Raw genomic sequence first — 13937 nt, 5'->3', positions numbered from 1 at the left:
CTTGAGGCTGTTTTCGTTAGAGAGAAGAAGGTTAAGAGGTGACTTGATAGAGACATACAAGATGATCAGAGGATTAGATAGAGTGGACAGTGGGAGCCTTTTTCCTCGGATGGTGATGGCTAGCATGAGGGGACATAGCTTTAAATTGAGGGGTGATAGATATAGGACAGATGTCAGAGGTAGGTTCTTTACTCAGAGAGTAGTAAGGGCGTGGAATGCCCTGCCTGCAAAAATAGTAGACTTGCCCACTTTAAAGGCATTTAAATGGTCATTGGATAAACATATGGATGATAATGGAATAGTGTAGGTTAGATGGGCTTCAGATTGGTTTCACAGGTCGGCGCAACATCGAGGGCCGAAGGGCCTGTACTGCGCTGTAATGTTCTATGTTCTATGTTCTAAAATTCTCCAGTTCCTGCCTCATCTTGTTGTAGTTCGCCTTCTCCCAATTTAACACCTTCGCCCGAGGTCTGCTGTTTTCCCGATCCATGAGTGTCTTAAAACTCACGTTATTACGGTCACTACTCCTGAAATGCTCCCTCACTAGAACTTCACTCACCTGGATGGCTCATTTCACAAAAGTGGGTCCAGTATAACCCAGTGCTGAGGAAGGGTCACCGGACCTGAAACGTTAGCTCTGTTTTCTCCTTCACAGATGCTGCCAGACCTGCTGAGCTTTTCCAGCAACTTTGTTTTTGTTCCATTGTAACCCTTCCCTGGTTGCACTGTTTACATACTGTGTCAGGAAACACTCCTGTACGGTCCTTACAAATTCTGCCCCATCCAAGCCCCCAGCATGAAGTGAGTTGCAGTAAATATAGCGGAAGTTAAAATCACCACAACAGCCCTACTGTTGTTATATCTTGCCAAAATCTCTCCCCATATTCTCTCCTGTATCTCCCACTGGCTGTTGGGACGCCTGTCGTATAGCCCCTGCATTGTGATTTCACCTTTCCTGTTCCTGAGTTATAGGTTAGAAATCACACAACCAGGTTCCCGCCCAGTGGGTTAATTTGGAAACACAAGCTTTCGGAACCTTACTCCTCCTTCAGGTGTTAGTGAAAGATATAGTATCAGACACAGAATTTATAAGTAAAAGGTCAAAGGGTCATACCACTGATGAGGTGTGACCCTTTAGATCTTTTACTTAGAATTTATAAATAATTTATAACAACGCACCTCAGGACCTTGCCATTAAGTGCATAAGTCCTGCCCTGGTTTGCCTTTCCAAAATGCAGCACCTCATGTTTATCTAAATTTAAACTCCATCTGCCAATCCTTAGCCTATTGGCCCATCTGATCAAGATCCCGTTGTACTCTGAGGTAACTTCCTTCGCTGTCCACTACACCTCCAATTTTGGTGTCATCTGCAGCTTACTAACCATACCTCCTGTGCTCACATCCAAATCATTGATGTAAATGATAAAAAGCAGTGCACCTGAATTGCCTTGCTGCATGAGTCCTCTGATGTATCCTCCCTCAGTGCAGCTGAGATACTCCTTTACTAGTAATGCCACTTCCTGACCCTACAAAAGGGCAACGTTCCTTCGGCACTGACCCTCTGACAGGGTGGCAGTGATGGGGTGTTGGACAGGAAGAAGCAAAGAAGTGCTGTTGGAGCGACGTTGTGTTCTTGTGCTGCTGTGTGAGCTATGGTTTATAGTTGGCAGCTTTAATATTCATTGTTTTAATTAATCAATCATAAACAGCTTTGGAAAACCTGGTAGTTGACTGCCTAGAAATGTGAGGAGAATGGTTCCAATAGTTGGTACTAAATCCCTGGCCTTGGAGAATGGGGCTGAACAGATATACCGGGGATCAGCTTGAATAGTTTTTGCTGGTTTCTTCAATCCTCTTTTGGAATTATCTGCCGTCACTTTCTGGGCATGAATCTACTTCAGCTGTGTGTGGGCACAAACATGATTGCACAATGAGTAATATCTGTAAACATACAGGATATCTAATCCAGTTTATTGTATTACCACTTAATTGGTTTTGTTTCTCTTCAGTATGTTAATTCTTTGGATTAATTCCTGATCCTAAAAGGAGACAAATGCAATAATTCCATTGCAGCCTACTTGTTTGAAATTCACTGTTACCCTGTCTGTGTGAAATACTCTATTGTGAATTGTTGTAGAATACTTGGGTGATCATTCCTACCGAGGTCTGAGACTTTAACCTTAACATAAGGTTAACTTGATGCTTTGAGGCACTTGATCATGTGGCTTTGCTGAGCGTTGTTCCTCAATATTGCCATTCTACTCTGACGCTCGTGTCCTAGTTCACACCAGGTCCTGTTTACCTATTAGCACCACACTCCCCCTGCAATCTATACTGGCACCCTGATGAACAGTTTTTAAATGGAGATGTTGCTTTCAAATCCCTGAATAGCCTCAATTCCTCGCTGCCACCATGGCGCTGCACCTGAGACTTGCTCACCCCAAATTTTAATTGCTGCACCATTGGTGGCTGTACCTTCAGTTGCCTGTATGCAAAATTCTGGAATTGTCATCTGCACCTCTCTGTTTTCCAAACAGTCTCTCCTTTTAAGACACTCATTAAAATCTATGTCTAATATCTTCTTGAGTAGCTCAGTGTCAAATTTTATTTAGTAACTGTTCCTGTGAGTTTATAGATAAATGTATGTGATGATTTGGGAGAGATATGGGGGAGGCAATGGCCTAGTGGTATTAGCACTGGACTGTTAATCCTGAGACCCAGATAATGTTCTGGGGACCTGGGTTCGAATCCCGCCATGGCAGATGACGGAATTTGAGTTCAATAAATATCTGGAATTAAGAATCTAACGGTGACTGTGAATCCATTGTCAATTGTTGGAAAAACCCAACTGGTTCATGAATGTCCTTTAGGGAAGGAAGCTGCCATCCTTACCTGGTCTGGCTACATGCGACTCCAGATATGTGGCTTTGCTGAGCATTGCAATGTGGTTGACTCTTAACTTCCCTCTCGGGATGGGCAATAAATGTTTCCTAGCCAGCGATGCCTTCATCCTGTGAATGAATAAAGAAAAAATTACTGTTGAACCAGTTGAACACAGTCAGGTGATTTTAGAGGACTGTAATTCTTGTTCTTACCCCTCCAGCCTCTAATGAAAAATCAGGTCTGACAACAGGCCAGTATTCAAAGGAAGTTGTGTCCTGTTGGTTTCATCACTGTCTTTCTCTGTATTGGCTCACAGGTTCTTGCAAGTGTAGAAGATGCCATTCAGTCCATTGGGCCTATGCTGTCATTTGAGCATACTTTACAACTAGTCTTTCTGAGGATTATCACCTTGACCTGGTGGAGACTCTTCAGTGTCTGATGATCCATTGGGATCTCCTTGCTCCTGATAGGGCTATCCCAGGTGCAAGGTCATGGTGAGGTAGTGGACAAAATGCGATCCAAAAAGTCTTCAGCAGTAGAACAGTGAAAGGAGCACTCTAATACTCAACGCCAACAAAAACACAAGAAGGCTGAAGTGGCAAGGTGGTCCTGGTCATGATAGCTTGTTGCATCTTGTTAGAGCTGGGGTGTCTTTGGGCAAACATCTTTGACTGAATACCATTCTTCAGAATACCCTCTGCTCATTCCCAAATGTGGAAGGATCAAGAAAAGATGCTCTAAAAGTGGGCTGTCCTGCTTTCTCCTAGCTGGGGAAGCACATGACTACATAGATGGTGATTTTGTGGCATTAACCAAATGTCGCATCAAGGAGTCCTAGGGAAACTAGATTCACTGGGGTTCAGGGGGCAAACTCTCTGCTGGTCGGAGTTATAATTGACGCTTAGAAAGATGGTTGTGGTTGTTGGAGGTCAGTCAGGAGTTCCTCGGGGTAGTATCCTAGGCCCAACCACCTTCTGCTGCTTCATTAATGAGCTATCCCTCCAGCATATGTGTCTACAGCTTTGACCATCAGTGAGTGAGAGAGAAAGGTCAAAGAACTGGCATTTATGTTGCCCCTTTCCTGAGTACAGGACATCCTAAATCGCTCTGCAGCCAATTAAGTTCTTTTGATCTGCAGTCTCTGTTAACAGGTAAGAAACATTCATCGAATTGGAGCACAGCTAGGTCCTACAAACAATAATGTATTATTCAATACAGAAGATGTTGGAAATTCCTAGCCTCCCTGGCAGTACCCATGAAGAGCAAAACAAAATTCCCGTTCCGAGTTGAGCTGCCAACAGATCCTGCTCATCTAGCTTATGTACTAAATGTCTAAGCTGGGTTTTGAACCTGCAATGTTCTGAATCAGAGGGAAGTGCATTGCTGAGTGAGACACTGTATCTGAATGTACGCTTTAGAACTATACACATCTGCTTAGAATTTAGAACAGGCTATGGCAGGAAGTTGTGGAATCTGAACAAATTAACCTTCTGGAACTGAGCATTTATTCTGTTCTATTCGGGTCTGGAAAATGTGTGTTGCTAGTGAGAACAAGGGTCATTAACCAACTCTTCTAAGTAGGAGTTTAAGAATCGAGGTTCAACATTAATGTTTCTCCTTTGTACCATTGTCACCATATGGTCCCAGTTCTGTTAGAGTATAACCAGGCAGTTTACCTGGAGCTCCTTCACTATACCAGCTGAGGTGATGAAGGAGGCAGCTCACCAACACCTTCCCAAGACCACAAGCGGAACTGGGAAATTCAGCTTTGCCTGCATCTTCAGGTTAGAATTTTAAAAGAATTTTTGGGCGTCCTCAAACTTCTGATTTGCTGATGCATTGTTGTTTTGCTGCAGGAGGTCAGGCTGTTATTTGGGTGAATTCACTTTTAGAACGACTGTCAGGCCTGAGGGAATAAAGATCTCCCTTTATCACTGAGATCTCCCATTTCCACCTCAGTTTGTGTGTTGCGGAAACATTTGTTTATGCCTTCATTACCTCCAGACTGGATTATTTCAACGCACTCCTGACTGCTCTCCCACATTCTACCCTTTCTTAACCTGAAGTAAAGAAAGCTGAATTGCTGTGGTCTTAACATACACCAAATTCCATTCACCTATCTACCCTATGTTATGTGATCTATAAGCAGCACCTCTTTTAATATTCTCATTCTTTTGAAATCTCTCTACAGCACTGTCCCTGACGATTGCAATCCTCCCAACTTACTTCCCTGAAATCTCCTCTTATTCTGGCATCTCAAACGTCACTAATTTTAACAGCTTCACCACAGGTGATCCTACCTACAGCTGTCAGAGTCCTAAGCTTTGGAACTGCTTCAGGAAACCTTCCATCTCTCTACAATGTTTTTCTCTTTTGTGCAACGTCCTTTAAAATCTTCTTTGACTGAGCTTCTTTGATCATCTGACCTAATATCTAATAATAATTGTATTGGCAAACTGCCAAAGTAACTTATTCAGAAAGGAAATCAAAAAACAGTAACTATAGGCCAGTGACTTTACCAACTGTCATTAAGAATGTGTTGGAGGACATTAGGAGTGATGTAGAGCGTTTACAAATGCATGATCTGATCAAGCATAGTTAATGTGGCTTCATGAAAGGGCATTCATGCCAGACAGATTTATTATCATTGTTTCTTGGGGTAACAACCAGCATTGATAAAGGGGAGCCAATAGATGTGAAATGTTTGGATTTCCAAAAGGTCATAGAGCTGTACAGCATGGTCCAACCTGTCTATGCCAATCAGATACTCTAAATAAATCCAGCCTCATCTGGTCTATATCCCTCTAAACCCTTCCTATTCATATACCTATCCAGATGTTTTTTAAATGTTGTAATTGTACCAGCCTCCAATACTTCCTCTGGCAGCTCATTCCATATGCGCACCACCCTCTATGTGAAAAAATTGCCCCTTAGGTCCCTTTTAAATCTTTCCTCTCTCACCTTAAACCTGTGCCCTCTAGTTTTGGACTCCCCCACCCTGTGAAAAAGACCTTGCCCCTCATGACCTTGTATTGCTCTATTACCTCAGCCTCCGATGCTCCAGGGAAAATAGCCCCAGCCTATTCAACCTCTCCCTATAGCTCAAGCCCTCCACCCCTGGCAGCATCCTTGTAAATCTTTTCTGAATACTTTCAAATTTAGCAACATCCTTCCTATAACAGGGAGACCAGAACTGAACATGCAGTATTCCAAAAGTGGCCTCCTCAATAACCTGTACAACCACAACATGACCTCCCAACTCTTATACTCAATGCACTGACCAGTAAAGGCAGGCTTTATACAGCAGATAAGCGCTACTGTGTTTTATCGTTTGATGGGATGGAGGCATCTCTGCCTGGACCAGCATTTATTGTCCATCCCTAACTGTGCTTAAAATGAATGGCTTAGACCATTTCAGAGGGCAGTTAAGAATCCACCAAATCGCTTTGGGTCCAGAATCACATGTGACCCAGGCAGGGTAACGACAGTGGATTTCTTTTTCCCTAAAGGGCAATAGTGAATGAATTAGGTAATGGTTACATGGTCACAATTGGGTTAGGTTTTTATTCCAGACTTCTGTTGAATTAAATTTCACCATCTGCCACATGGGATTCAAACCCATGTTACTAGAACATACATCAGTCACAAAAAGCTAGCATCCAAGTTCACCAGGCAGTAGGGAAGGCAAATGGAATGTTGGCCTTTATTTCAAGGGGAATGGAGTATACAAATAGGGAGGTCTTGCTAAATCTACAAAAAATCTACAAATCACTATTTAGATCGCAACTGGAATTCTGAGAGCTGTTTTGGTCCCTTATCGAGGAAAAGATATACTGGCATCAGAGAAGGTTCACTTGGCTTTTGAGAAGATGTTGAATATTATGGTTGGTTGGCTCGCCGAGCTGATTCATTGTTTTCCCACAGACGTTTCATTACCCTGCTGGGTAACATCATCAGTGCAGCTTCTGATGAAGCGCTGTTGTGTTTTCCGCCTGTTATTTAAACTCTGGAGCCCGTTGAGCTAGATTACCTCATTTCCGGTTTTCCTTCGCAGTGGAGTGTATGTGGTGTCGAGCTCTGTGTGTTTGTTGATGACTTTCTTCATGGAGTACCAGGCTTCCAGGAATTCCCATACTTGTCTCTGCTTGTCCCAGGATCTTGGTGTTGTCCCAGTCGAATTGGTGGTTCTGCTTATCCACATGGATAATAGGGAGATTTTTAATCAGTAAGGAAATCGGTGGCGGGGTTATGGGGGAAAGGCAGGGATGTGGAGTTGAGGATTATCAGATCAGCCGCAGCCTCGCTGAATGGTGGCGCAGAATTGATAGGCCGAATGGCCTATTTCTCTTGTAGCTTATGGTTTCATGTTTCTCATTATGATATTTTGTTTGAAAATGCTGTGGTGTATCACCTTGAACTGTTTGAATCTGGTAAAGCTGCTGTGTAAATATCAGTCATCATTTGATGATGTGCTGGGAATTGGTGCTTCTGGTCTTCAGCCCTCCTTTTATGTTTTGTTTTAAAACAGAACGAGGAAGGACATGTCCATCTTTCTCGTCCCATCACAGTAATTCTGCCACTTCTGTCAGCAGTTCCCAAGCACCTGCATCGAAAGCATCCAGAGCTCTGCGGAGACCATCAAAAAACCTGGTAATATATCTCCTTTGAAAGTCCTTTTGAAAGGAAACGCCGAGGTACTGTGCACAGTTTTTAATTTCCTTTTGAAAATGATTCTGATTTTGTTGGCTTCTTCTTGTGATCATTCGAGTGTAAATCCAAATTGAACATTAAATGCACAGCACAGTATCTGAACCTTTCACCAATTGATCTATAATATATGAACCTCTTCCTAACCCCACAGCCACCCATGCCATTCTATTCCTTTCTTCCCTGTGTTAATCCAGCTTCCCTGTAAACACACCGGCTCTGGTTAGTCCCTGCTCCCTGGGGCAGTGAGTTCCACGTTCTCCCCACTCTGGTTGAAGACTTTTCTCTCCATTCCCAATTGGATTTATTAGTGACTAGCTGACATTTATGACGGATGGAGAAAGCCACTGGCTTTAAGTTCAGCCATTTTCCTGGAAACATAGAAAACTGTAACAGGAGTAGGCCATTCCACCCTTTGAGCTTGTTCTACCATTCATTATGATCATGGCTGATCATCCAACTTTAAAACCCAGTTGTTGCCACTTTTTCCCCATGCCTTTTTCATCCTTTAGACAAAAGAAATGTAACTAACTCTTTCTTGAAAACATTCAATGTTTTGGCCTCACCCACTTTCTGTGGCAGAGAATTCCACAGGCTCCCCACTCTCTGGATGAAGACATTTCTTCTCCTCTCAGTCCTTAATGATCTACCCATATCCTTAGACTGTGACCCCTAGTTCTGTATTCTTCGGTCATCGGGAACATCCTTCGTGAATTTACTGTGTCCTGACCTGTTAGAATGTTATAGGTTTCTGTGACATGCCCCTCATTCTTCTAAATGCCAGTGAACTTGGTCTTCACCGATCCAGTCTCTCTTCATACGCCCATCCTGCCATCCCAGAAATCAGTCTGGTAAGTCTTCGCTGCACTTCCTCCATCTGCTCCCTCTGATAAGAAGACCAGAACTGCATACAATACTCCAGGTGTGGTCTCACCAAGGCTCTGTACAATGATAGTTAGACATCCCTGCCCCTGTACTCCAATTCTCTCACCATGAAGGCCCACCATCTTCACCACCTATTGCACTTGCTTGCTTACTTTCAGTTGGGGATGCAATGGCCTAGTGGTATTATCACTGGACTATTAATCCAGAGACCAGAGAGTGTCCTGGGGACCTGGGTTTGAATCCTGCCATGGCAGATAGTGGAATTTGAATTCAATAAAACAAAAATCTGGAATTAAGAATCTAATGATGACTGTGAATCCATTGTTGATTGTCGGAAAAACCCATCTGGTTCACAAGTGTCCTTTAGGGAAGGAAACTGCCATCCTTACCTGATCTGGCCTACATGTGACTCCAGACCCACAGCAATGTGGTTGACTCTTAACAGCCCTCTAGGCAATTAGGGATGGGCAATAAATGCTGCCTAGCCAGCGATGCCCTCATCTCGTGAATGAATAAAGACAAACTACTATACAAGGAAATCCAGGTCTCACTGCACCTCCCCATTTCCAATTATTCATGCCTTCCTGTTTTTTCTACCAAAGTGGATTGCCCCTCAGTTATCCACGTTATGCTGCATCTGCTGTGCATGTGCCCACTTACTCAGCCTGTCCAAATCAAACTGCACCATCTCTGCAAGCTTCTCACAGCTCACTCTCCCATCCAGCTTTGTGTCATCTGTAAACCTGGAGATATTACATTTAGTTCACTTGCCTAAATCGTTAATATATATTGTGAATCGCTGGGGTCAAAGTACTGACTGCCACTCAGAAAAAGACCCATTTGTTCCTAGTCTTTGTTTCCTGTCTGTCAACCATGTCAGTGCCTTACTCCCAATCCCACATGGTTCAATTTTACACACAAATCTCTTTTATGTGGGACTTTATCGAACGCCTTCTGCAAGCACAAGAAAACCACATCCACTGGCTCCCTCTTATCAACTTTACCAGTTACATCCTCAAAAAAAATTCCAGTAGATCTGTCAAGCACAAATTCCCTTTCGTAAATCAATGCTGACTCTGTCTGATCCTGTCACTGTTCTGCGACTAAATCTTTTGTCAAGGACTTTAGCGTTTTCCTCACTACTGATGTCAGACTGACTGGTCTATAATTCCCTATTCTCTCTCTACCTCCTTTTTTAAACAGTGGGATTGCATTAACTACATTGCAATCTGTAGGAACTGTTCTAGAGTCTACGGAATTTTGAAAGCTGACCATCAATGCATCCACAATTTTTGAGGGCCGCTTCCTTAAGTACACCTGGATGTAGATTATTGGTTCCTGGGGATTTATTGAACTTTTAATCCCATCAATTTTCCTAATACCATTCCTTACTAATACTGATCTCCTTCAGTTCCTCCCTTTCACTAGACTGTGTTCCACAACATTTTTAAGAGGTTATTTTTGTCTCCCTTTGTGAAAAGAGAACCAAGGTATGTAGTTAATTGGTGTGCCATCTCTCTGTTCCCCTTGATAACTTCCCTGATGTCAGGAACCTACATTTGACCTCACTAATCTTTTTCTGTTCACATATCTACATTTCTTATGGTCCCAGTAAGCTTACTCTCTTGCGGTCTTTTCCCCATCTTCCATCAATCCTTTTGTCCTTCTTTGCTGAATTATAAACTGCTTCCAGTCCTCAGGTTTGCTGCTTTTTTGGACAATTTGTATGCCTTTCCTTGGTTCTGATACTATCCCTAATTTTCCTTGTTAGCCGTGGTCAGGCCAGCTTTCTGGTTTTAATTTTGTGCCAGTAGGAAGAGAGAGAGAGAGCAAAAACTCCTTGCAGAGATCCAAAAGCTTCTCACTGTATCATTCACATCCAGAACCTGTCCAGCTACCTTGGAACCAATCAGAGAGTTGTCAGTGGGCTGATGACCTTTGCCATCCACAGTTCCACAAACCAAGGCGTCGTTGCCAAATTTCAAGCCTTTTAAAAACAATTCTGTTTTGCTATTTTTACTATGAAAGTGAATAATCTCTCACTTCTCCACTGTATCTGCCACTTTGCTGTTCGCTCAGCTAGTCTGTCTGTATACCTTTGCTGCTCCTTTATGATTGTCTCACAGTTTCTGTAGGGAGTCTCATGACACAATGGGTAGTGACCATGCCTTTGAGTCAGGCTTTGAGACCCACCCCAGGAACTAATGGCCAAGGGAGATGACTACCTTCCAAATTCTTCCAATGCTTGCCAATGGCAGCATTTAAGAACAGGGGAGATTCTTGGTCAGTCATGGGAAAAAGCTGGGGCCTGGGCTTCCAGATACAACTCACATACAGCACCAGATGTTGCTGCAGCAACTCGGACTCGCTAGGTGATTTCTTTTTTAAATTTGTTCATGAGATGTGGGTGTCGCTGGCTAGACCAGCGTTATTGCCTAACCCTAATTGAGTTAAGAGTCAAACACATCACTGTGGATCTGATATCACGTGTAGGCCAGGCCAGGTGAGGATGATGGATTTTACCCTAAAGAACATTAGTGAACCAGATGGGTTTTTCTAACAATCAGCAATGGCTAAAGTTTTCAAGAAGATTTGTAACTCGTGTTGTGGATGAGGATGTAGACTTGCTCGCCGAGCCGATGGGTTTGGTTGCAAACGTTTTGTCACCGTGCTAGGTAACATCGTCAGTGCGCCTCCGGTGAAACGTTGGTGTTCTGCCCCACTTATTAGTTAAACATCCCTATAAACACCTAAACAACATGCTCACCAGATAAAATTCATGGAAGAAGAGAAGAACGACAACCAACTATCTTCCTGGACATAATGGCAGAAAGCAAAAACAACAGGGAAGTCCCGACTAGCGTGTATAGAAATACCACACATACGGACAAAATACTCAATTACACACAAATGGAGCTGCATCAGGACATTATGCAAACAGGCCACAACATGTTGCAGCAACCAGAACTACACAAAGCAGAACAGGAGCCCCTCTATGGAGTCTTCAAAAGGAATGAATACCCAAAAAGCACAATCCGCTGTTACCTCCCAGACAGACCACACACAACCAGACTCACTAATCACCCTACCATACATCAAGGACATATCAGAGGTGACCACAAGACTACTCAGATCCCTAGGTGTCAGGGTACACCACAAACCAACAACCAACCTACGACAGCGACTGACAAATGTAAAGGATCCCATACCCAAAACCAGCAAAACTGGGGTAACATACAAAATACCATGCAAGGACTGTGAGAAACATTACACAGGCCAAACCGGAAGAAAACTGACAATACAGATACGTGGACACCAACTAGCCACCGAGAGACACGACCAATTCTCACTTGTCTCACTACACACTGACAACGAGGGACATGAATTCGACCGGGACAACACATTGATAATGGTACAAGCCAAACAGAGACACACCAGGGAATTTCTGGAGGCTTGGTATTCCAACCGGAACTCCATCAACAAACACATTGAATTAGACCCTGTGTACAAACCACTGAGAAACAAAACTGGAAGTAATGCCAACCACCCCAGGAAACCGAGGCATATAAATAACAAGCGGGACAGAACACTAACACTTCACCGGAGGCACACTGACTATGTTACCTAGCAGAGTGACAAAACATTTGCAACCAAACCCATCGGCTCGGCAAGCAAGTCTACAACCTCAATCAGCAATGGTTTCATGGTCATCATTAGACTCTTATTTCCAGATTATTAATGAATTCAAATTTCACTATCTGCCATGGTGGGATTCAAACCTGAGTCTCCAGAATATTACCTGGGTCTCTGGATTAACAGTCCAGTGGTAATACCACTAGGCCGTCGACTCCCTGAATGCACACATGCACATAGAATAGTCGGGGAGCAGGGAAAATTGTTGGATGGAAGATTATGGGAACGGTTAGAGTAGAGAGTTCAGCAGAGGTTATTAAAGTTTCCAGAACAAATAATCGGACAGAGAGTATGGAAAAGGTCAAGAATCTAACTTCAGGCACAGCAGGTAAGGGGACAATTATGAGAAGGGTCAGTCAATGCAGGACTAAGGGTGTTGTACTTAAATACACGCAGTGTACAAAGCAAGGGAAATGAGCTTGTAGCACAGATTGAAATTGACAGGTATAATGTGTGTATCACAGAGACATGGCTGCAAGGGGATCAGGGCTGGGATCTAAAAATCCAAGGATACCTGTCCTATTAAGAGGACAGGCAGATGGGGCAAGTGAGATGAAATCAATACCATGAAGCAGTGTAGGTTTGGAAAGTGTAGAGTCTGTGTGGGTAGAGTTGAGGAACTGCAAAGGGAAAAAGACCCTGATGGGAGTTGTGTACAGGCCCCCTAGCAGTAGTCAGGATGTGGGGAAGAAAATAAATCGGGAGATAGAAAAGGCTTGTAAGAAAGGCACTATTACAACAATCATGGGGGACTTCAACATGCAGGTGGACTGGGAAAATCAGGTTGGTAGCAGATCCCAAGAAAAGAAATCTTGGGATGTCTGCAAGATGTTTTTCTGGAGTGGGTTATGGTAGAGCCTGCTATTGAACAGGCAATTCTGGGTTTGGTGATTATAATAAGGCAGACATGATTACAAAACTAAAGGTGAAGGAAATTTTAAAGGGAGACAGTGACCATAATATGATAGAATTGACCCCCTGCAGTTTGAGAGGGAGAAGCTGGCCTGAGTTCATTGGAAGGGCAGCTGAGCAGGGAAGATGTTGGAGCAGCAATGGGAGGTGTTTCTGCGGGTAATTAGGGAGGCACACCAGAAATTCATCACAAGGAAGAAGAAACACACTAAGGGGAGGATGAGGCAACCATGGCTGACAAGGGAAGTTAGGGACAGTATAAAAGCAAAAGGAAAAGTATACACTGTGATGAAGATTATTGGGAAGCCAGAGGATTGGGGAGCCTTTAAACATGAGCAGAGAATAGCTTAAAAAATGCAATAAACTGGGGAAAAGATGAATTATGAAGGTCAGCCAGCTAGCAATATAATAGAGGATTGCACAAGTTTTTTTTTTAAGATATCTAAGGCCAGAGTGGACATTGGACCACTGGGCAATGAGGCTGAAGAAGTAGTAATGGAGGAGGAGCTGAATAGGAACTTTGCATCAGTTTTCACAGGGGAAGACACCAGCAGCAGACCAGAGCTTCAAGAGAGTCAGGGGGCAGAGGTGAGTGTAGTGGTCATCACTCAGGAGAAGTTGCTGGGGAAGCTGAAAGGTCTGAAGGTGGATAAATTACCTGGACCAGATGGACTACACCCCAGAGTTCTGAAGGAGATAGCTGAGGAGGTTGTAGAGGCATTGATGGTGATCTTGCAGAAATCACTGGAGTCAGGGAGGGTCCCAGAGAATGGAAAATGGCAAATGTCACAACCTTATTTAAGAAGACAGGAAACTATAGGCCAGTTAGCCTGATCTCAGTTGTTGGGAAGGTTTTA

The 13937-nt window shown here is 43.5% G+C and overlaps 1 protein-coding gene across 1 annotated transcript in view; it reads left to right on the top strand.

Moving 5' to 3' along the window:
- Nucleotides 1-13937, top strand: part of LOC109921814 (rho guanine nucleotide exchange factor 6-like) — a 120724-nt gene that overhangs the window by 63128 nt on the left and 43659 nt on the right. Inside the window, exon 4 of the mRNA XM_048605250.1 lies at nt 7412-7533. Within this exon, the coding sequence (XP_048461207.1) occupies nt 7412-7533 (122 nt within the window). The remainder of the gene's footprint in view (nt 1-7411; nt 7534-13937) is intronic.

Source organism: Rhincodon typus, chromosome 14 (assembly GCF_021869965.1).
Source record: "Rhincodon typus isolate 14 chromosome 14, sRhiTyp1.1, whole genome shotgun sequence".
NCBI lineage: Eukaryota > Metazoa > Chordata > Chondrichthyes > Orectolobiformes > Rhincodontidae > Rhincodon > Rhincodon typus.
This window is presented reverse-complemented; position numbering and strand designations above follow the sequence as displayed.